The 23,263-nt window shown below is 31.8% G+C and overlaps 8 protein-coding genes across 8 annotated transcripts; 6 read left to right on the forward strand and 2 right to left on the reverse strand.

Moving 5' to 3' along the window:
* Positions 1–608: 608 nt before the first annotated feature.
* COG3 (Golgi transport complex subunit COG3) lies at positions 609–3,105 on the reverse strand (the record flags this gene model as incomplete). The annotated part of the gene is made up of 3 exons (XM_011278254.1): positions 609–824; positions 896–2,963; positions 3,059–3,105. 3 exons carry the CDS (start codon positions 3,103–3,105, stop codon positions 609–611), a joined length of 2,331 nt encoding a protein of 776 aa, XP_011276556.1.
* A 543-nt stretch (positions 3,106–3,648) lies between these two features.
* On the forward strand, positions 3,649–4,623 carry MYG1 (Myg1p; the record flags this gene model as incomplete). Its single annotated transcript, XM_011278255.1, has 1 exon — positions 3,649–4,623. The coding sequence occupies one exon, from the start codon at positions 3,649–3,651 to the stop codon at positions 4,621–4,623; it is 975 nt and encodes a 324-aa protein (XP_011276557.1).
* Positions 4,624–6,428: 1,805 nt separating this feature from the next.
* On the forward strand, positions 6,429–12,137 carry BEM2 (GTPase-activating protein BEM2; the record flags this gene model as incomplete). The annotated part of the gene is made up of 1 exon (XM_011278256.1): positions 6,429–12,137. The coding sequence occupies one exon, from the start codon at positions 6,429–6,431 to the stop codon at positions 12,135–12,137; it is 5,709 nt and encodes a 1,902-aa protein (XP_011276558.1).
* A 377-nt stretch (positions 12,138–12,514) lies between these two features.
* OXA1 (membrane insertase OXA1) lies at positions 12,515–14,099 on the reverse strand (the record flags this gene model as incomplete). The annotated part of the gene is made up of 2 exons (XM_011278257.1): positions 12,515–13,627; positions 14,082–14,099. 2 exons carry the CDS (start codon positions 14,097–14,099, stop codon positions 12,515–12,517), a joined length of 1,131 nt encoding a protein of 376 aa, XP_011276559.1.
* Positions 14,100–14,167: 68 nt separating this feature from the next.
* Positions 14,168–15,472, forward strand: BN7_1099 (uncharacterized protein; the record flags this gene model as incomplete). The annotated part of the gene is made up of 1 exon (XM_011278258.1): positions 14,168–15,472. One exon carries the CDS (start codon positions 14,168–14,170, stop codon positions 15,470–15,472), a length of 1,305 nt encoding a protein of 434 aa, XP_011276560.1.
* A 316-nt stretch (positions 15,473–15,788) lies between these two features.
* On the forward strand, positions 15,789–17,072 carry BN7_1100 (2-aminoadipate transaminase; the record flags this gene model as incomplete). Its single annotated transcript, XM_011278259.1, has 1 exon — positions 15,789–17,072. The coding sequence occupies one exon, from the start codon at positions 15,789–15,791 to the stop codon at positions 17,070–17,072; it is 1,284 nt and encodes a 427-aa protein (XP_011276561.1).
* A 619-nt stretch (positions 17,073–17,691) lies between these two features.
* Positions 17,692–19,302, forward strand: BN7_1101 (SNG1 family protein; the record flags this gene model as incomplete). Its single annotated transcript, XM_011278260.1, has 1 exon — positions 17,692–19,302. The coding sequence occupies one exon, from the start codon at positions 17,692–17,694 to the stop codon at positions 19,300–19,302; it is 1,611 nt and encodes a 536-aa protein (XP_011276562.1).
* A 1,876-nt stretch (positions 19,303–21,178) lies between these two features.
* BN7_1102 (Collagen alpha-5(VI) chain) lies at positions 21,179–22,027 on the forward strand (the record flags this gene model as incomplete). The annotated part of the gene is made up of 1 exon (XM_011278261.1): positions 21,179–22,027. The coding sequence occupies one exon, from the start codon at positions 21,179–21,181 to the stop codon at positions 22,025–22,027; it is 849 nt and encodes a 282-aa protein (XP_011276563.1).
* Positions 22,028–23,263: the final 1,236 nt, after the last annotated feature.

Genomic DNA, 23,263 nt, shown 5'->3' on the forward strand with positions numbered 1-23,263 from the left:
CCAATAAATTATCTTTGATTAATCAATGTAAATGATTATTATGTATAAACAATTTCGAATAGTTTTTGCAAGTAATTGATTACAGCTAGCTTGGACGAATTTGACCAATATTTGGTCAATACACGCATTTGATGTCGCGAATTTTTACTTCAAATAATAATATTTCAAAGCTTCAACTTCAAGTACAAATCCACTACATCCTTGGAATAACCATCGTGTCTTATAAAGTTGCAAGATGCCTAGAGCTATTAAAGGTATGTTCTCAATGGAATATAAATCAGATAAGGAGTCAAATGTCTAACAACTTTAGGTGTTCTTATTGAGTGTGATCCATCTATCAAAGCACTTGTTGTGAAGATTGATTCCGACAGACATGATATAGTTATTCAAGAATTAGATGAAACTCATTTACTGATAGATCAAGGAAAAGTTGAATTTGTAAAAAGTGAATTGAATAGATTATTATCACAGAATACTTATAATCCACTAGATGAAGAAGAAGCTCAGAATTAAAACTATTTTATTATGACGTATAAAGAGAAGTCGAATATTGGTTTACTAGTATTTGAATAGAAGTTCAATCGTCAAGTTTTGTATATTATGGCTCATTATGAAGACACGTTTAACTCGTCATCATCTACTTCACTTTGAAGCCCTAGTCCATCCAAACGAGATTGCGTTTCATCATATTCATTTTGTTCTTCATAAATTTTACCAACAATTTCACCAATAACTGCAATTAAGGTATCAACATCAATGATTTCTTGTGAAGTTTTTGAGATTATGGTATTGTAATATTGTTCATAATTCTGAATTATTAACTCCTGTTTGAAAAAAAAAAGTTAGTATTTTTATAATTGATTAAATTATTAGAATAGGAAGATCAAATACATACTTGAATACCATCTATCAAAGATGTAACAATTTGTCTATCGTCAATAAATAACTCGATTTCTCCTTTAAGTCTTGGTAATGATGATTCTATATTATCTTTCAATGCTAGAGAATCTTTCTCTGCAGTTTCAGGTGATAATTTAGTGATTGGATTTATAATTTGTTGAACAGCATCTTCTGTGAATTCATGAACAACATTTCTCAACTCTGATTGTAATTCTAATCTAGCATCAATCATATTATTAACAACTTTTGGGACAGAGTCTCTCACAAGCTCTACTAAACCCCCACCATTCGTATTGAAAACACTTGTTCCATTTCTAATTTTATTGATAATTTCACCAACTCCTGAGAAATCTAAAAATGTTTCATTACTAACATATTCAATATCAAAGTTTTGAATTTGAGCTCTTAGTAGCAATAAATTTTTCAAGAAAAACAACTCAGAGTCCAATTTTCCAATTGTTGGTTTGGCGAGTTTGTAAGCATTTCTTAATGATATAATACAATCGTGAACAATGTTATGTGCCATATCATCAAAAACTGAAGAGCTGACTAACTGGTATATCTTGGATAACAATGAAATACCTTTGCTCAAAGGTTTATAAGAATCTTGTAAGTCTTGTTTATTTGAAGAAAGTGCAAAAGAAGAGTCTGGATCATCTTTGTTTTCCTCAGTAGTAGCTTCAGATTTTCTTCTATTACCAATTTGAAAGTCTCTAACTGAAGGTTTATACTTGACGATAGTTTCTTCGACATAAACTTGTGCTCTAAAGACTAATCTTGATTGAACATCTTGTAAAATTGGATGGAAAATGGCACCTAAATCAATCTTTTCGAATTCAGGTTTGATTGAGTCTTCTTCATCTTGAGCAGTAAGTTCAAATTCCTCTTCTTCATCATCATACTCATAGTATTTATCCAGTAAAGTTACTAACTCACAAAGAGAACTTATTGAGCTTTCCTTCAAAATACTATTTCTTAGAGTATCATTTAAAGGTTCTGATAAATTTTGAAACCAGTGAAGAAGAGCATTGTTGGAATCTTTTGGGAAAATCTTGTGGAATAATTCAAATTCATCACGAAACACTTTGGTAAAGAATGAAATGTTACTTTGGGCAAATTGCACTAGTGATTTCTTAGAATCAACAGTGGTTGAATGGTTTAAATGTTCCCATATTTTTGGATTGACAAGTCTTGTTCTTATTCCAAAGTAAAAATTAAAACAATCTGATAGCAAACCTTCTAATTCTTTACTATCTTCTGCTCTATTAACCAAGTCTGAACTGACATCAAATAAAAATTCAAGATCTGATCCAAATCTCGTATATAATAAAGCATCTTGTGTAACCGAATTGACTTTTGTAGCTGCTACTTTCCCTGTTATTTCATCTCTTATATTTTTCAAATTGTTTATGACATAATTTCTGATCAAAGTCAAAGCTCTCACCAAACATTGTTTGAATCTCAAATTATAAACTTCAAAATCTTTAAAGTCTTTATGTTGGTCAATAAACACGAGACACTCATCTAATTGGGTCAATAATTTCTTGAATGATGATTTTCTTACAATATTTGGACTTGGATTGTTTAATTTTCTTGTGAAACTTTCAAGTAATTCAAAATGACTTAGATCTTGCTTCAATTCCTCATTCAAATTCATATATCCATTATATTCGTTAATTAGCTTATCTGATTGTTCTTGAAATTCATAAGTTTCTTTAGTCACAGTATCATATTTAACAGTCAATTCACCAAGAATCTTTACAATATCTAAAGATTTTGCGATCAAATTATTATAATTGTTTTGTCTAAATTCACAAGTTTCAATGAATGTCTGGTACTTGGAAAATTTATTGTTGATTATTTGCTTCTCTAATTCAGGTTCCAATAAGATGTTGTAATCATAAGATTCCAAATATTCCTTGGTTAATCGATCCTTCTCCAATTGGGTGTAAGGAAACAAAAGTGAAGATGTATCTGGTTCTGCAACATTTTTAGTCTTGAATGATTGATGTGATTTTGATCTTTTTAATTGTGCTTTATGTGGACTCTCTATAGATAGATGACTCTAGATAATGATGTCAGTAGATGTTACATTTGTATTAACGACACGATTAACACTTACCTCACTTTGTGGTATATTCAATGCAATTCTTTGTACAACAGAGTTTCTTCTAGCTCTACTGTTTCTCCTATGGTGCTCCCCATTTTCCACGGTCATATTGTCAGTTAATGGAGAAGCGATCTGAGGTTGTTGATGAGATCTATTTAGAATGATCTGTTATTGTTTCGTTGATTTTGAAGTTGACGTTTCTATCCTAGAAATCTGGTCACGTGAAGCTGGCTAGAAACAGAGCTTCAACATATAAGCCGTCGCTTGATGATTTAACAATAAAAAACTCAAGTTTTTGTCAAACTTCTTATTATTCTGTCAATACTTAGCCACCATCATTACATCTTTAGTGAAAACTATTCTCTATTATCACTATAAATGACATATAACCTTGATTATACTGGCCAATCAGACATCCTTCTTAGTAAATTCAGCGTATTTTCGCGAGTTCTCAACCTCATCGCTTACATCATCCCCATAGTGAATTTTTTTCTCACTGCATAACGAAAAAGTTATAAACTTTGAACTTTTATACGTGTACCCACTATCTAGTTGGATATCGAATTGCTCTTGTTACTATTTAGATGTCACCAGATAATAAGAAACAGAAATTAGATAATACTACTACCGAATCAAATATGGCTTCACAAATTTTCAGAATATGTACACACAGTGGATCATTCCACGCTGATGAATCTTTAGCTGTTTATATGTTGAGATTATTACCACGTTATCAAAACTCATCATTAGTACGTTCAAGAGATCCTGCACAATGGGAACAAGCTGATATTGTTGTTGATGTTGGTGGTAAATATGACGGTACCAAATTCTTTGATCATCATCAAAGAGGATTTGAAGAAACTTTTAATGAAAAATATGCTACAAAATTAAGTTCTGCTGGTTTAGTTTATAAACATTTTGGTAAAGAAATCATTGGTGAAGTTATTCAATCTAAAGACGAATCAGTTTTAGAATTATTATATGACAAGATCTACAAAGAATTTATTGAGTCATTAGATGCCAATGATAATGGTGTTTCTAAATATGATAACTTAACTGAAAAGGCTAAATTCAACGATAGAAATATTACATTACCATCATTAGTTTCAAACTTAAACCCACACTGGAATGCTGAACAAAGCGATGAAGATTTCGATAGACAATTTTTAATTGCCTCTGAATTAATGGGTAACGCATTTGTTAATGTTGTTAAAAACTATGGATTATCATGGTTACCAGCTAAAAAAATTGTTGAAGATTCATTTAATCAAAGATTTGAAGTTGATAAATCAGGTAAAATTCTTGTATTAAGTCAATTTGCTCCATGGAAAGAACATTTATATGAAATTGAAAAAAGTAATGACAAAGAAGGTGAAATCCTTTATGTTTTATTTGAAGATTCAGGTAAAAACTGGAGAATTTCAACTGTTCCAATCACAAGTGCAAGTTTTGATAATAGAAAACCATTACCAGAAAACTGGAGAGGTTTAAGAGATGATGCTTTAAGTAAAGAATCTGGTGTTGAAGGTTGTGTTTTCGTTCATGCTGCTGGTTTCATTGGTGGTGCTAAAACTAAAGATGCTGTCTTACAATTAGCAAGATTAAGTTTGTAAGAGATGTTGAAGGCTTTTAAGGAATATATATAAGTTTGATTTCTACGTTAAATCTACATATTTATTTTAGATATACTATCATGTAATATACTATAATATATTTTAACCACACAAAAGGACCACATGTATGGTCATCAGGGCGTTTGTTCAATTTTGATCAAGTACTAAGTACCAAAAGATTAATCCGGAGTAATCGTAAAAAAAACAATCAATCTTTGTCAAGCACTAGATCCTATCGAATTTCAGATCAAATTTGTTTCTTTGGTTGAAAATTATATTCCCTACAATGTTATGCATTGATGCTTAAACTGATCAAGGCAATTTTCGAGGTGATCAGTACGTACCCTTTTAGTTTCCTGTGGTGAGAGGTATAGAGGTAAAACAGTGAGGTACTCATGAAACAACTTCCCAGTATAACATTCAGGCGTTAATCAGTACTATTATATTATTTATTACTTTGGTACTCGGTGTTCATGTCTCAAATGATTGAAAGTTCATCGGTTGACCATAGTAATAGGATAGCACTGCACTATTTAAGATGATGGTTTTTTACTTAGTTTTTGTTTACGGACGTACCTGATCTACACACTGCACAGACACTCTTGAGAACTTGAGAGTACTACTAGTCGGCCGTCGGGACTAGACTGATTGACCCTTGCAGATTTTTACAACAACAATTGGATGTAGACAGAAGCTCGGGGATTTGGGGCTGAAGCTAGGCAAGGCAAATGACAAAAAGGCAGACGGAACGACAGGCAGCTGTTGGAAAATTAAACACAAACCGCGACTTGCCACAAAAACAAAAGGAAAGAACTTGTCCAGAGTTTAGAGTCGTCTTTTTTAACACAATCATTGTATCAAATAAATGAACGAATACTTTATATCTTCCATTATTAAGGAATTTAATTTAACTTTTTAAAAAAACACCAAAATAACGAATAGTGTTTGAAAATTTAAAGCCTGAATTATCTTTACGAGACCTGTAAATTTAAACCAAACCGTTTAGAAACGAGAGTCGCGAGTCGCGACTGACTCTTGTGCGCGCCTGAAATGTTGAAAAGGTAAAACACAGCATTCTTGAAGAAATCAGAATTTGATTCAAGTGAATGGGAATTCTCAACAGATCAAATCAACAACTTTCAAAACCAATTCAACACAACAACAACAACAACAACAACAGCGGTAACCAGGATATCGCAAAGGTAAGTACTAGCTATTCAGTGCTGTCTAATTGAGAGATATGAGAGTTTGTTAAAGAGATCAAGATCAATTTTCATCTTCATGATACGTGTTGGTGAAGTTTTGACATTTCGTGACAAAAGAATGATCAAAAGCATGGAATGGCTGATAGGTTTGGTAGACTTCAATTACCACTCCTAAATCATGTTTGAGGCCTAAATGAATTGAGATAGAATCATTCCAAGCAAGAAAAAAGGTTTAAAAGGGTTTTTTTTGGTCTAAATTAAAGTTTTTATATATGAACATACCAGTCACCATTTCCAACTATAAGATTTCAAAAGAACCATTACAACATTAATTTCTAAGCGCGTCTGTTATTGAAATTCAATCCACATTGTCATAGCCTTATTACATCCATTCTGCCAATCAATTTTCCAGATCTAGCTGGAACTTGGAATTAATTCTTCTTTTTCACAATTTTCAGCATTGGGATCATTCACAGGCATAAATTAAAAACTAACATTTTAAGACTCTATATACTTTGGCTATAGTTTTTTTTTTAGATACCCAGTTTGTGCTACCTTATTGAAAACCTCACCATCATCAAAAGAATTACAATATAGAAGATGAGGTGGGGCTCAAGGAGCAAACGTAATAGTATTGCTCAAGAAAAATCGAATTCTAAGAATTCATCATCATCATCAACATCACATAGTCAATCTCGTCAAAATGGACGTAACTCGTTAGATGTTAGAAGTTCGGATTTAGAATCACAAAATAATCCATATGCTCATTCAAACCATAGATATAATGGATCTTCTGCTTCAATTCATACTGCAAGAGGTGTTGCTTCATCTAATAATGGTAATAATGATTACGATGCTAAGAATTCAATAGCTTCAAATACAGATTCTACAGCTAACAATCTATCAAATTTAACATTATCAGGATCAACAACATCCATAAACTCAACATTTCAATCCAATTCTTCAAATCAACAAGGTAATCATGCTGGTCCTGAATCAATTCGTACTTTAGCACAGAATGATAATGAATCAATAACCCCAACTATTCCAAATTCAAGCTCATTCAAATTATCTCATTCTGGTACATCAAGTTCACTTAGACCATTCAATTATGAAACTTATGATTCTTCTGAAATTAGAGTTGGGTGGTTGAATAAAGGTCAAAATGTTAATAATTGGACAAATGTTAATAGTGATAGCTGGAGATTATATAAAGCTCAATTGAAAGGACCAGTGCTATCATTATATAAGATTCCTGCTGATTTAAACATTAAAGCTTTTGATCATAATTCTGGAAATCCACCAGTTAATAACAATTTGGAACCAGCTTCATCACAACAAAGTGTGCGACAAAAAAGATTATCAACAGCTTCTTCAAGATTAAATTTAAGACAACAAAATCATCAAGACTCTAAAAATTCTCCAACTACTCCAACAACTCCAACAACTTTACATCACCAACCATCTACATCACAATTGAGTACCAAGAATTATAGAATTAAGCTTAAATACTTATCAGAAGTTTATCCGCATCCTGATTTGCAGTTAAATGCATCAAATTCTATTGTCTCAGGTACCTTAGAAAGTATTTGTCACACTATTTTGTTCAACACATTAGAAGATGACAAGTTATCATATAACCTCTTGGTCATTTTACCATTGTTCGGTGATATGAAAGCCAGTTTGAGATATTTCATTGAATACGCGGTTGTCTTTACTTCTGCTAGACATGCTAAGAATGCCGCTGGTAGAGTTTCAATATCAATAAATACAGATAATATTATTACGCAAAGATTAGCATTGGTAATTAATACTATAAAGGACTCATTCCCTGGTATGTTGTTAGATGATGATTTATCTGAATTGGTCGCTAAATTATTGGAAATCATGCTATCACATAATGAAGAAATTGCAAGAAGTTTAAGAAAAGACGTATCTATTAAAGAAGGTGAAATGAAAAGTTTGACTTTTTTCAAAAATCAAGTTTATCAACCAAATGGTTCTTTGAATTTAACAAATGTTGATAACTTTTTAGCATTGGATTCTCAAGTTTTAGCAAATCAAATTAATCGTATAGATTTAAAATTTAACAAATTATGGAACCCTAAAACTGATGCATCTTTGTTATATGAATTAGAAAACTTGAAATATGCAAGATACAATCCATTGATTTTCAATTCATCAACTAATATTCATTATTTAGGTAGATTGCTAACAAATCATTTGTTTGGTGATAATGAAACTAAAAATTCTGAAATTAAAAGAGCTAAAATCTTATCTAAATGGATTGAATTAGGTTGTGTCTTTGATAAGATTGGTGATATGGTCAGTTGGTTAGCTATTGCAACTGTCATTTGTTCAATGCCAATTCTTAGATTGAAGAAAACATGGTCTTTAGTTGATGAAAAATATTTGAAAACCATTTCTACTGAATGGGCACCTGTTGTATTTGAACTTGATAGAAGAACAATGATCAGTGAAGCTAGTCATAGATCATCATATCATGTTATTGCTCCTCAGGGTATTGGTATTTCATACTCCAAATATGATGTGGTTCCTTATTTTGGTGATTTAACTGTTAAATATATTGAAAACTCCACTTTGAAGCAATGTGAAAAGAGGGTCCAAAGAGTTAAAGTATCATTTAGTAGGTGGGATGAATATCTTGAAAACGTTGATCAAGAAGATGACCAATTTCCAAATTCGAATCTCAATGGACCAAATGAAAATATGGATTTATTAAGACAATTATACAACCTTTTATCAAATCATATTTCATTACCAGCATTATCACAAGAATCCATCATGGAATTGAGTTTGTTAGTTGAGCCAAGTATAATTGGTCAATACCATACTTTGCATTACAACTCTAGAACGCCGTTAATTACTGGATCATATTTACCAACTTTATTCACTGAAGTCTTACCAAGTTATAAATTATTTGATCAATCTGTTTTAATTGGTGCAAGTGGATTTGCTAGTGCAAGATCTGATGATGAAAGTGATAATGGATCAAATTTCCAAAAAATTACAGGTGTCAATGACGTTGATTTACATAGTTATGTCATGAACTCCAAAATCCCATCATCAAAACAACATACATTTTTGAAATCTGTTCGTGATATCTTCAATATTGGCTCAGATGTTTTTCATATTGAAGATGATTTAATTTTCAAATCATTGAATAATGGTGATGAATGGAAAAGTTCAAGACCTGCAAGTGTCGTTCTGGAAAATCCTTCATCAAAGAGATTAAGTCAAATTTCGAATAATAGATTGAGTCACATCTCAAATTCTAATTCGCCTTCTAATAGAGTTTCTGGAAGCTTAGAATTGACACAAACACAACAAGAAGCCAATGATGTTTTTGCTGTTCTTGATAACTCCAATTTGTTAAACTCTTTAGTTAAGCCATTAGATGTTGTTTTGAAAGCTGGTACTTTTGAAAAATTAATTGATATTTTGGTTCTAACTTCAAACGTTTTCTCCAAAAGAATTGAGCAAGAGGATATTGATAGATATCTTGAAAAGTCACACCTATTGGACAATCAATTTTTGAAGCTGAACATGAATAATGGTGTTTTCACATCAACTTTTTTCGCAACTTATAAATCATTTGCTACAACAACTACTTTGCTAGAAAATTTGGCTAAAAGATTTATTGGTTCTAAGTCTGGTGCTATCTCTATTTCTAGATTGAATTCCGACAATGAACAATCAAAATCAGGAATATTCCCAGATTGGTATAGTCAAGTCACTAATGATGATTCACAATTAAATTGGAAATTTGTTGGTAAAATTCAATTAGGTGTCTTAGAAGCTTTGTCAATTCTGATTAATGATCATTATGTTGATTTCACTGATGATTTACAAGTGAAGAAAGTTTTTGTTGATATTTTGAAAATTATTGATAATGAACTTATTGTTGAATGGAAAGATATTTTAGAGAGATCAGCTAATAATCAAGAACTACATAATGAACTCAGTGATATTCATGAGTTATTGTCATCATTATACAAGAAAATCAGAAAGAATTATATCAAGAAATGTTACAGACCTTTGGATGTTTTCCCAAAGAACCAACCAAAGACAGGTGAAAGAACTTTTGGTGATTTAACAATAACTGATCTACCTCGCGATTTTAGAGAGACTGAACAATTTGTTGAAAGATTAGATTGGTTTATCAATGATTTGTTCTCTGCTGTGAGCATTTCTGATTGGATCTCAGTTTTCCAATTGATTGAAATACAAACTGGTAAATCATTAACAAGTTTATTCAAATTTAGAAGTCCTACTGCTGCTAGTGACGATGAAATTGAAATTTTAAACGTCTTCACATGGATTAGATCATTGTATGGTGAAACTCCAGATGATAAGATCTTGGATCAATTTCCACCTCCTGTTAAAATCTTGTTTGATGTTCATTACAACTTGGAGAAATATTTCAAACTACAAATTGCTGATCCTTCAATCACACGAGATGTTCGTACTTCAAGAATGATTGCCATTTTGCAAATTCTATCTGTTTCAAGATTAAGAATGGGCTCTGTTGATTTGTTTAATTCATTTGAAAAGGTGGAAGAAAATGACTTAGGTAAAATTTCACCACATGTTCCATCATTCATTGAAACAGCCATTACTCAAGCAATTGTTTCCCCAGAATCAAGAGCATTTTCAAGAAGTTGGATCTATTCTGCTTCTACATTAAATTCTAATGTTGACAGCTGGGATGATTTGACTCAATTGCTTCCAAATTTTGATGTTGAAGATCTTGATAATAACTTGAAAGGTGGTTTGACACCATGTGTTGGGTGGTTTATTGAAAGATTGATGGAAATTTCATGCTTTGTGCCAAATATGTCAATTGAAAATTCTAAGTTAATTAATTTTGATAAACGTCGTTTCACATACAACTGTATCACAAATATTGTTGATATGAATGCCAACTTTTCTAGTGCATTTTCTGATTCACCAGAAGAAATTGAAGGGATCAAAAAAGATTTCCAATTTTTATACCAATTGGCACATTTCCCAGTTATTGAATACAAACAACTTAAAGAATTTGCAAGTAAAGAAAATAAAGAATATCCAAAGAATGATCAAAAATTCAAGTTTTTAGAATCTTTAATTGAAAATGAACAAGAAAAGCTAAGAAGAGATGCTAAGAAAAAAGATGTTCTAGAAAATCAAGAGAGAGATATCAAGAGATCTCAATTGTTATCACAAGCTAGAACTTCCGTTTCCAGCTCTCGTGAATCACAGCCAATAACTGATCAAAATTCATTGCGTAAAGCACGTCAACCTTCATCGCCATCAAAGGCACCAAGTTCAAGCATGGGTAAAAGATTGGGTGGCTTACTCAAATCTGTTCGTCCATTCTCTATCAATGTTGGAAGTACTTGGTCTGGTCCTGATAGAGTTGTTCATCCTGATGATTTACCAGATGTGAATAATGTTGACTTTAGTGGTAAACATGCTAAACCGTACCAACAAATTAAATTATTCAACAACAAACCTTTATTTGTCCATTCTAATATTGAAGGTTTTTTCAAAATTGTTGGTGATGGCGGTGAAGACTATTGTTTCCAAGCATTAAGTAATCAAGATGCTCAAGGTTGGATCAATGCATTAAATGTTTCAAAGAGATATACATATCTTTCTAAAGATGCTCAAGGTTTGACAACCTCAAAAGTTTTTGGTGTTCCAATTGCTGATGTTTGTGAACGTGAAGGTACTTTGATTCCAAGAATTGTTGAAAGATTATTACAAGAAATTGAACTGAGAGGTCTTGATGAAACAGGTTTGTATAGAATTCCTGGTTCAGTCGGTAGTATCAATTTATTGAAACAAGCATTTGATGAAGGGAATGATTTCACTCTGGAAGATGACCGTTGGTTTGAAATCAATACTTTAGCTGGTTGTTTTAAATCGTACTTAAGAGAGTTACCAGAAAATCTCTTAACATCTGAGCTATTACCAGAATTTGTTTATGCAACTAAACAGGGTGATTTGACTGATAATTTGAAAATTTTGGTTCGTCAATTACCTATTCATAACTACCATTTATTGAAAAGATTGTTTGAACATTTGAACAGAGTGATTCAACACTCTGAAAACAATAGAATGGATGCTACAAATTTGGCTATTGTTTTCGCAATGAGTTTTATTAATAATGATAATATCGGTGCAAGTATGGGTACAGATCTTGGTGCTTTACAAACTATTTTGCAAAGTTTAATTAAGAACCCTGATGCTGTTTTTGGTGAGCAGTTTAATGATGATAGTACTGTTTTCACTGGTAATGAATAAAATAAGATGTGATAATTTTAATCCATTCTATTAATATAAAATTTTGATTTTAATTTTTCTAAAAAATAAAGACCCTAATAGTGGTTATAATAATTTTGAACGTTCATTTGTTTCATATTGTGTGTTTTGTTTTAATTGTGTTTGCTTAATTTTGTTTGTGTTTTTCATTTCCATATATAATAATGACAATTTAAACAAGCTACTTGTTGAAGTGGCTTGTCATCTCTATATGTTTTATTTACCTTATTTCACTACACAAATTATATTCTTATTTTTCTATAATAATAGACGATCATTTTAGTATATGTACATTATTTTGTTGTAGACATTATGAAAATAAAATTCATTCATATATACAAGTTTATTTGAATCTATAATTAATTTTTTGGTCTTCTGACAATCTTAATTTCACCATTTTTTCTTCTAGCCTCAGCTAATTTTTTGGCAACTTGTTCTTGTTCTTGTTGTTCAGCTTTCTTTTCAGCTTTTTTCTTAGCTTTATCGAAATGTTCTTTGAAAGCATCAGCAATACCTTTTTGTGGGGCATTTGGATCAGCTGGTGGTGGTTTAACGATATCAGCAATACCCATTTTATGTCTGAATGCTTTATTTCTCAATAAGGTAGTTTGTAACACAGAGAATAGACCATTGACAAAGAAATATAAAACAACACCACTTGATAAACTCATGGTAGCAGGAATAGAAACCAATGGTAAAACCAACATAATTTTTTGCATTTGAGGACTGAATTGTTGAGCACCAGTTTCACCACCTAATTTCATGAACCCCATAATAACAGCAGCTGATAAACATTGTAAGGCTAAGTATGGGTCAGCAGCAGTTAAATCTTGAAACCATAAGGCACCTTGAGTAGAGAAACCATCGACATTAGCATTTGCCATACCACGTAAACCTGAAAAGAAACCAAGAGCTAAAGGAAGTTGAAGGACTGGAGCTAACAAGTAACGAGTTTTGACACCATTATCAGCTAACAACTTCTTACGTTTCAACATAACTTTTTGATTTTCAGCCATATCAGTTGCTGTATACATTTCCTCTTGAATAGCATCTAATTGTGGTTTAATTTTGGAGTTTCTAGCCATCGTATCTGAAGATTTGACGTATAATGGGAATAAAAGAGCACGGATACCAATAGTGGTAATTGTAATAGTAGCCCACCATGGTAATCCTGTTGAGACATGAACTATTTCCAACACATGTTGAATAAGTTCTGGAGGCCACCACCAAGATTTAGCTAACCCTATGGATTGTAAATAACCAAATTGTAAGGATGCTTCACCCACAGCTTGACTTGTTACATCGACAGCTTGTTCTGCAACTTGATCGAATGATTGAAGAGATTTTTGAATTTCTGTAGTAGCTTGTTGGGCTGAAGAGCTTGAGTTGAATCTCACACTGTTTTGTAATATATATGAAGATGGTAAAGTTCTTTGCAAATTAGCCCCAATGAATAGAGGTTGTAAACGAGCCTATGAAAGGATGCGGGTTAGTATGAAGTTCCAGAAAGTAAAGGATTCCAGCAAAAAAAAAGAATTACTCACAGTCTTACTGCTGCGTATTATGGTTGATCTCAGCATTTTCCAAAAACTTATCCTACTCAAAGAGCCTGACTTCCCGGATACTGTTCCAATACATTCATCAATATTAGATCTCCTAGAACTTTGGCCTGTGAAAAATCGACGTTTTGCAAAAAAACTCTATGACTTATGTAATCCGCGATGATTTTTATTACTAGTATATGAAAAATACATACAAAGCGAAAAGGTCTTCTAAAGATATTTGAGAAGGGCTGCTAGGAGACCAGAAAGGGCTTGCTTGAGGAAACCATGGTAATAGTGATACGGCAAGGAATTTTGCTCAGGAATCTTCCCAAAGTGGTGCTGCGAAATGGGACCAGGCTTATAACTTCAGCTTCAAATTTACCAGAATTATCATCAACATTATCATCAAAAGAGATTCAAAGCTTAAAGCTCTTATATGATGCACTTCCCAAACAGCATACACATATTATGACAATATTTAAAAAGGCTATAAGGCCTCTATCTCCTGGTGATAAAGCGAAAGTTTGTGTCACTATTTTAGAACAGATACAAGATCATGCATCTAACAGACGCTTATTGGAAGCAGTTTTATCCACAGTCGATTCACAAGCTTTATCAATGAATGCAATCAATAATCTAGCTCAGCTTGTTCCAAAGATAGAGAAATCATATAATGCAATTACCCCTGTCTTGCAAGCCAAATTTGCACAAGTTTTCAAAGAACATTCCTCCGATGAGCTCATTTCAAAATTTATTTCAAATGAAGATGCACAATGTGGAAAGTTGTTGAAACACATATTAATAATAATGCTTTTGAAGTCCAAAAGATACTCTGAAGCTTCTAATATTGTGCATAGATCTTTGCAAAACCGATCAAAATTAAGTCCAATCACTATTGAATTGTTGGTTCTTCATTTATGTGAACTCAACGATGTTGATGAAATAAATAAGGCTAGAATAATACTCGGTTTAGCTAAAACACAAGCATATCCAATCCATGCTCGTACATTCTCAACCCTATTGACAAAAGCGGTACAATTGAATGATTATGAAACATGTTATAAGATTCAAAGAAATATAAGAGATCGTACATATGTTGATAATGGTACTTTAATCAAGTTAGCTGAATCTTTAGTTCATAAAGGTGCTTATCAAATGGTTTGGGGGATTGAAAAAGAAATTGGGCGCAAGAAATCATTTTCACCTGAGTTTATAGAAAGATTAAATATAGCTGTCGTTGAAAGTGTTGCAGTTAAAGAAGGTTTCACTAAAGCCTGGAATAAATTGAAAGAAATTCATCAAGGTCAAGAACTATTTGTTGTTGATTATCCATATTTAATTAAAAGTTTTGTATTGATAAAAGATCAAGATGAATTGAATTTTTTCATTCATAAAGAGTTGAATGTTGAAAGTGATGAATTAAAGAAATTTATTATAAATTTGATTGTTAAAAAAATGGCTGACTCTGGTGAAGTTAAAAAAATGCTATTAATACTGAAAAATTCTCCAACGTTAAGATCTTACATTAGAGAAAATGTAATTTTACAACTGATCCATGGTTCTTTGGTCTTGGAAGATTCAACAATCTTGAAAGAAGTTTATGATCTTGTTGAGGAACTTGGAATGAAATTTCATGAAAAGAAAACAGTAAACTTATTTATTTCAGCATTTACGGGTACTGAATACTCGTCATATATACCAAAAGTGTTGGATCTTGTTGCGATTGAAAACTTCAAGCTAAGATATGATATCAATAAAAAATTGAAAAAATGATATATCATCAAATAACAACCATGAACATATATAAATATATATTCTGCATCTGTATATACATAAGGGCTCATGAATGATAATATGTCCTTCTAGATTCAAATTGATTAACTTTCTGTAAAACAATTTTAGGACCTTTTCGGTGTTCGGTCAGTATTTGGTAACTGATACGCGCGGTGATCCAGTTATTTCGGTAATCTGAAAAACGTCCACTTCAACAATAATATTAATCACTTTAATAAAAGCTAACTTTCTCTACAAACTTTGCTCAATTATCGTCTATAACCTCCAGGTACGGTTAAATCATCACATTGAAACAATGGCCACAATTAATTTCGCTAAAGGACATCCAACTAACTCACTTTTTCCCAATAAAACAATTGTTGAAGCCACAAGCTCACTTCTATTGAATGATAGAGATTATGATCTTGATCCAGCTAATAGACATCCATTAACTTATGGTGCAGATGATGGTGCTCTTTGGGTTCGTGAAGAAGTTTCCAATTTTGTGAATAGAACTATTGAACCAAAATTTGAATCAAAAGCTGAATATTTTAATTTAACTGGTGGTTCATCTTATGGGTTAATGAATATTTTGGCACAATCAACTTTACCACATACTGGGTATACAAAGCAAGCTTTTTTAATTACACCAACTTATTTTTTGGTTAATGATACATTTATTGATGCTGGATTTTCTGGTAAAATGACTGGTATTGATGAAAAAAATGGTAGTATTGATTTTGAACAATTTGAATCTAAGTTAAAACAGTTTGATGATGATATTGATCATGAAAAAGATTTAAAAATAATAATAAACCCAGATGGTTCACATAATAAAAAAGTTTATAAATTTGTCATCTATTGTATTCCAACTTTTTCAAATCCAGGTGGTGAAACATATGATTTAGATACAAGATTAAAATTACTGGAATTAGCAAGAAAATATGATATTTTGATCATTACTGATGATGTTTATGACCTTTTGGATTATGAACAACCATTGGACAAATTACCAAAGCCATTACCAAGAATAACCCATTTAGATCGTGAAACTTATACTAATGAACATGGGAATACAATAAGTAATGCAACTTTCTCCAAGTTAATTGCACCTGGATTAAGATTTGGTTATCAAGAAAGTGTTAATTCTAAACTGGTTACACAATTAAGTCAAGGTGGTGCAAATGTTAGTGGTGGTACACCATCCCAATTGAATTCTATGGTTGTTGGAACAATCCTAAAAGATGGATTAATTGATGATGTGGTGAACAATTTTAGAAAGACATATTCAGAAAGAGCACATTTATTAGGTGAGCTAATTGAAACACATTTACCAAAAGATTTGAAATTTGTTGGTCTAAAAGGGGGATATTTCACTTGGGTTACTTTCCCGTCAAAATATGACGTTCAAAAGATTACAGAAGAATTGAAAACTAAAAAGAACGTTATTGTCGCTAATGGTAAAAACTTTGAAGTAATTGGAGATGAAAGAAACTGGGGATCAAAAGGTGTCAGATTAAGTATTAGTTATTTAACAGTGGATGAGATTAAAGAAGGTATTCAAAGATGGGGTGATTTAATGAAAGAATTGTATCCATGATAATATTTCCCGGAATGAGTGATAGTACATTTAATCTAATAGATACATTATAAATCACATTTTAAAGCAGTATAGTATTTTAGCTATTCTAATTATAATAGAGTCTAAACGTACCTGAAGAATCGGTTAAATGAATTACGCCAGAGAGTGAGACCGGGTAAATAAGTATCGGCCGGCCGCCTCACCGCATTTTCCTTTTATTGTTTGTAGATTTGGCCTTCATTCTAGTGGGACATTCACTCACATGAAAGAGGTTGTGAATGAGTTGATGTGCATTGTACACTATTCGTATGGTATTAATAATATGCTTAATTAAAACGGCTTAAAATCTCAATTCCTGTCAATTTTGTGTAAATTTCTTTATCTCCCTTAAAATCCTTTAAAATTTTCTGCGTAATTTTTAATTTTTCATTAATACTGCACGGCCGAGAGAGCACGGGCTCGCCTTCTGCTTTGGGAAGGATCCCCCGATCTTGCTGATTATTTGTAATTTGTTAATGCCGATGGTGCATAAGTTCATAAAATATTATTGGTATAAAACAAAACAAATTGTCACAAATTATAAAATGACTTCACATATCTAGGTATTTATTAGATTCTCAAGTGCTATATTCACATCATGAGTAGTAATAATCAAGAACAGGTACAGGAATTCCCATCCGACGAACAAATTGGAAATAAGTTATACGGTATGGACCAACTATCTCAGAGTTATAGTAGATCACATTATGAATCTGGTGATGAGGAAGCTCAAATTGGTATTAATGAAGAAAGTGATACTGATAACTTGGAAAAATCTAGTGAAGTAGCTTCAGGACAACAACATAAATCAGCTGGTATACAGAATGGTTCAACAAACTCTTCAAATCAAAATCAAGGCGGTACTCCAGGAGCTGGTGCAGGAGGTCCACCTGGTCCTAAACAAAAAGTTCATCTTTTCCATCCATCAATAAGTCATTTGAGAAAAAGAATTGGTATGGATTTTTTGAAAACATGGTTTGTCTTGGGTTGTTTAATTATTTCAATGTTCTCAATGTATTGGGGTGCTTTGTATAATCGTCAAGCTCATTTGAAAAATTTAACATCATTGGTCATTATTGAAGATACAGAAGTTGATGGTATACCCGCTTATATTGGTGAAACAATAACTGAATTGATACAAAACAAACCTTTCAATCAACAAGCAACTTTCCATATTTATCAAGGTGATGATATTTATCAAAAATTTGAAAGAGGTTCAAATATTACTCAAGAAGTTATAACTCAAGTTCATCATAGAAAATATTGGAGCGCTATTCATATTTATCCAAATGCAACTTATAATCAATATCAATCATATGCTAATGCTGAAGAAGTTCAACAAGAACATCCAGTAGTACAAGTTGTTTATGAATCTGGTCGTGATATCACAAATATGAAACCATTTGTTGTAACTCCATTAGAAAATTTAGAACTTGCATTCCAAGAAAAATTTGCTGAAGTATCATCACAATTAATTAGTAGATTATCATCAAATGAAAAGACAAATTTAATTTCCAAACCTGAACTAATTTCCACATTACCAAAATTTCAACAATTAGATTATCGTCCATATACTGATAATACTTTATTAGCACCAATGCAAGTTGGTCTGATTTATTTAATCATTGTTTCATTCTTTTTATTCAGTTTCTTTGCAGAAACACATAAAATATTATTACCACATGTTAAATTACCACAATATTTACTTTATAGATTTTTTGGTAATCAAATTAGTTATTTTGTTTTAGCTTTATTTATTTCCACAGTTAGTGCAATTTTCCAAATTGATTTTACAAAAGCATTTGGTAAAGCTGGGTTTGTTATTTATTGGTTTACAAATTATTTAACTTTATCAGCTGTTGGTGGTGCAAATGAAAATATGGCCATGTTAATTTTCACATATAATCCACCATTTGTATCATTTTGGTTAGTTTCATGGGTTATTATGAATGTTTCACCAAGTTTTAGTCCAATGGCTTTAACTAATCATTTTTATAGATTTGGTTATATGATGCCAGTTCATGCTTCAAATGAAATTTTTAAAGTTTTATTTTTAGATATTTGGAAAGGTCAATTAGGTCTTTATTATGGTATTTTAGTTATTTGGATTGTTTTGAATTCCATCTTATCACCTTTGATTTTAAAACATGTTGGTGGTGTCATGGCTAAAAGAGCTCAAGCTGCCGCTGCAGCTCAACAACAAAAATAGAAGGTTTCAAGATATACGCATTCTAATTTAATGAAAGCCTAAATTTCACTTTGAATTTCATCATATATATAACTAATAACAAACACTATTTCATGAACATAATTTAATTACATAATATACTAATTTAATATCATCTATCACTAAACTAGAATAATAATTCAATTGTAGATGTTTTTATTTTGTTTCAAAATAGGTTAATATCTGGTTGTCAAGGTGTAAATATTTTTGTTTTTATTGTCCTCAAACTTTAAACCCAAATACGAAACAAGTACGCACCAATATTATTATCATTTCGCAAGTCATTTCAAGTTTGGGGTACAAAGAAGATAGTACTCTTCAGACTTCTACCTAATGGGCTTCGGTTCGGACAAGAGCTGGTAAGATATGATACGCTTAGTTAATATTTATACTTACAAGTAGTTCTACTTTGGGTATAATAGATCCTAATCAAGCCGGTTCTTTGATAAATATGTTACTGGTAATATTTACGTTAGGTACAATTTATTTGAGGCATTTCGGTGTTGACTTTCTTTTTAATGCCAATAAATAACAATTGGAAAGCCAGTTACTCTTTATAGAAGACCAGCGCAAGCCTTGAAATCATGATGATATAACAAAAGTAGTGTTGAGTAGTAAAGTACACAGGTGTATTCACATGTATTCACAAGTTTATATAATCATTGGTAGTAAAGCCCTTACGCTCTTACTCAAACAATATACCAAGAACTTCGAACGTATTGGAGATAGATCATCTCATCATGTCTCAGTGAATCAGTGAATCTATGATTTTGACTTAAACATAGACATTTCCACTAATATCCTTGATCAAAACACTTGATTACATGCGCATATAAAGAGTATCGTTTGTAAGGCTGTTTGATTCTTAACATGGGGTGATTTTGATTCATGAATGATGAACAAACTCGATGAAATGATCTTCCTACTCTCTTTGATTCGAACCACAACTTGTGTGGTAATTGAACTTCTGTTGAGGACCCCTTCAAAATTCAAATTATTGGCATCCCTTTTTTAGCGAAATGCATGCTTATATTTACATTTGTAGAACTTTGTGAGCTCAAACTTGACTACTAGTTAGCTGAATCAAAGTTGATTCAGTCCAGCCTCAGATGTTCTTTAATCCCAGTGACAAGAATCTTATCTAGGGGAAATCATGTGCTCTACAAGCTATAGTTGATCCGTGTATGATGAGCATTGTACACTATCCAGTTGTTTAAATCCATACAGCTTTTGTACTCGAGTTTTTAAGGACTTTGATGATCTTTTTTGATAAAGTATACTCAACTTTATATTTGCTTTTTCAAATTATTAGTAAGAAATTGTATCAAATTTTGAGGGATCAATCAGAAGATAATCAATAAAATATTATACCAATGGTACAATACATTTGGTAACATGTCAATCATGAAATGTGAAATACGTTGAAACATGTACTTGTGATGAAATCTAACCAATATTCTCGGAATAGAATCAAATTGGTTGTTGCTGGTCAGATACTTACTTTTTCCATTTAATCAAAGTTGTGCCCAGAGTATACAATTCTACAAATACAAACCAAATAGGAAAGTTGTTGATGTAAAAGGAAGTTTGAGCTGGGTTTATTGCCGTATTTAATCAATCATCACAAAATTAAATCGCTAAAATTAGTTTATTATTCAAATTTAAAGTTTTGAGATGCTTGAATCAAGAGTTTTCTATTATTACCTTACATATCATAAAAAATCCAATAATAGAAATCGTTAAATGATTATAATTAGAAATTTGATGGAATTGGGTATAAAAGGATATGACATTCCTGTTTTCAATTCAATTTCATTCAGATAATTATAGTTCATCAAAAGTCATACGTTCGCTCAAAATGAAATCATCATTCATCGCCTTATCCGCTGTCGCTGCTGTCGCTCAAGCTCAATATTTCAATTCATCTTCAGTCGTTGATGTTACAACTGTTACCAAAAACACTGTTGTTACTGAATTCACCACATATTGTCCAGAACCAACTACTATTGTCACCAATGATAAGACATATACTGTCACTGAAGCTACCACTTTAACCATCACTGATTGTCCATGTACCGTTCCAACTGTTATCACTCTTCCAACTGCTTCAGTACTTCCAACTGAAGAACCAAAACCATCTGAAGGAGGTAACACTACTGTTGAAACTAAAACCAAATCAACTGTTGTCACAGAATTCACTACTTACTGTCCAGAACCAACTACCATTATTACAAATGACAAAACTTACACTGTTACAGAACCAACTACCTTGACTATTACAGATTGTCCATGTACCGTTCCAGTTGAACCAGAACAACCAGACCAACCAGAAAAACCAACATCAGAAAAACCAACATCAGTTGCTCCAACTCCAATCCCAGAACCAACTCCAGATCATCCTGCTCAACCATCCCAACCAGAACAACCTGCTCAACCATCTGAACCAGCTCAACCTTCTGAACCAGCTCAACCATCTCAACCAGCTCAACCTTCTGAACCAGCTCAACCATCTCAACCAGCTCAACCTTCTGAACCAGCCCAACCATCTCAACCATCTCAACCATCTCAACCATCTCAAGCTGCTCCATCTTCAGCTGCTCCATCTTCAGCCGTTCCACCAATCGTTACACAATCTGAAAATGCTGCTGGTAACTTAGAAGCTTCAGTTTTCGGTGGTTTATTTGCTGCTGTTGTTTACATGTTATAAGTTTGATACTTATAATATTATAATCTTTCATTTACTTCTTCCATTCTTTTTAATTGATTCCAAATATTAAACAAGATGTTTTTATGTTTCTCAAGATCTTGTTTAAAGCAAATTGATGATTGATTCCATCAATTTAAAAGCTTATTTATTTACCCAAAAGATACCACAATTCTATTAATACAGCTTCAACTTATAAGCTTGATTATTGATTTTGATTTTTTTTTCTATATGAATTCTACTAATAATATCTAATATTACAAAAGGTGATTTATACAGGTCATTTTTAATGATAAAAATTGTTTAAAGTTTGTTTCTACAACGTTTCCATGTTGATAATTTGTATAATTTTATGTCATGCTTCTTTATGTTCAATAATATTCGTATGTTATACTATATATCTTCCGAATGAATGAATACACCTAATACTAGAGCTTTAAAATTATATTGGCACACAATTAAGATGGAACATGAAGTTTTAACGTACCGTAAAATGAAAGTGTATTATCGTATTCGGTACTATACATCCAGCTACTAAATAATTCGCGCTTATGTAATCAAAATATAATTAAAGCATAAATTTAGCGTCCTGAATATAAATAAAACACATTGATTCTGAGTTAACCATACTTAAATGCCTACAAATAACAAAGATATATAATAAATATCTAGTAATTCGAAGAAATTTTGCAAAAAAATTTTAAATATTAAATTAAGTGTATCATAATAATTTTAAATTCAGTTTAAAATTGAAAAAGTCTAAAATTATGAATTTTTTAAAAGTTGAATATATGCATTTTTGACAGCATCAGATGATAAAATGGGCCAAATTTAAACTATCAAAGGTTTTATAATTACAATAAGCAAGCTATTATATACTTAAAATTAAGATTAAATTTGTATCACGTGACATAAAAAAGATAACGAGGTGATTCAACGGATAAAAAAAACATAAGTTAATCCGATGTAGTGTAACGGCTAGCACGGTCCGCTTTCACCGGGCAAACCGGGGTTCGACTCCCCGCATCGGAAATTACTTTTTTGCTCATTATATCAAATTTTCACCACTTTAAACTTCATATTATCATCACAGAAGGTTTAAGTTTAATAAAATAATTTTTTGAAGTTGGTTTTGGGGGGATTTTATCTTTATTTTCGACGTTTGTCTTTAAGTGTATTGTTGACTCCGATTATTTCCAGATTCGCTGGAGTCAAATTTAAGGAAAATGACACTTTTAT

Source organism: Wickerhamomyces ciferrii, contig 00025 (genome assembly GCF_000313485.1).
Source record: "Wickerhamomyces ciferrii WGS project CAIF00000000 data, strain NRRL Y-1031 F-60-10, contig 00025, whole genome shotgun sequence".
NCBI lineage: Eukaryota > Fungi > Ascomycota > Saccharomycetes > Phaffomycetales > Wickerhamomycetaceae > Hansenula > Hansenula ciferrii.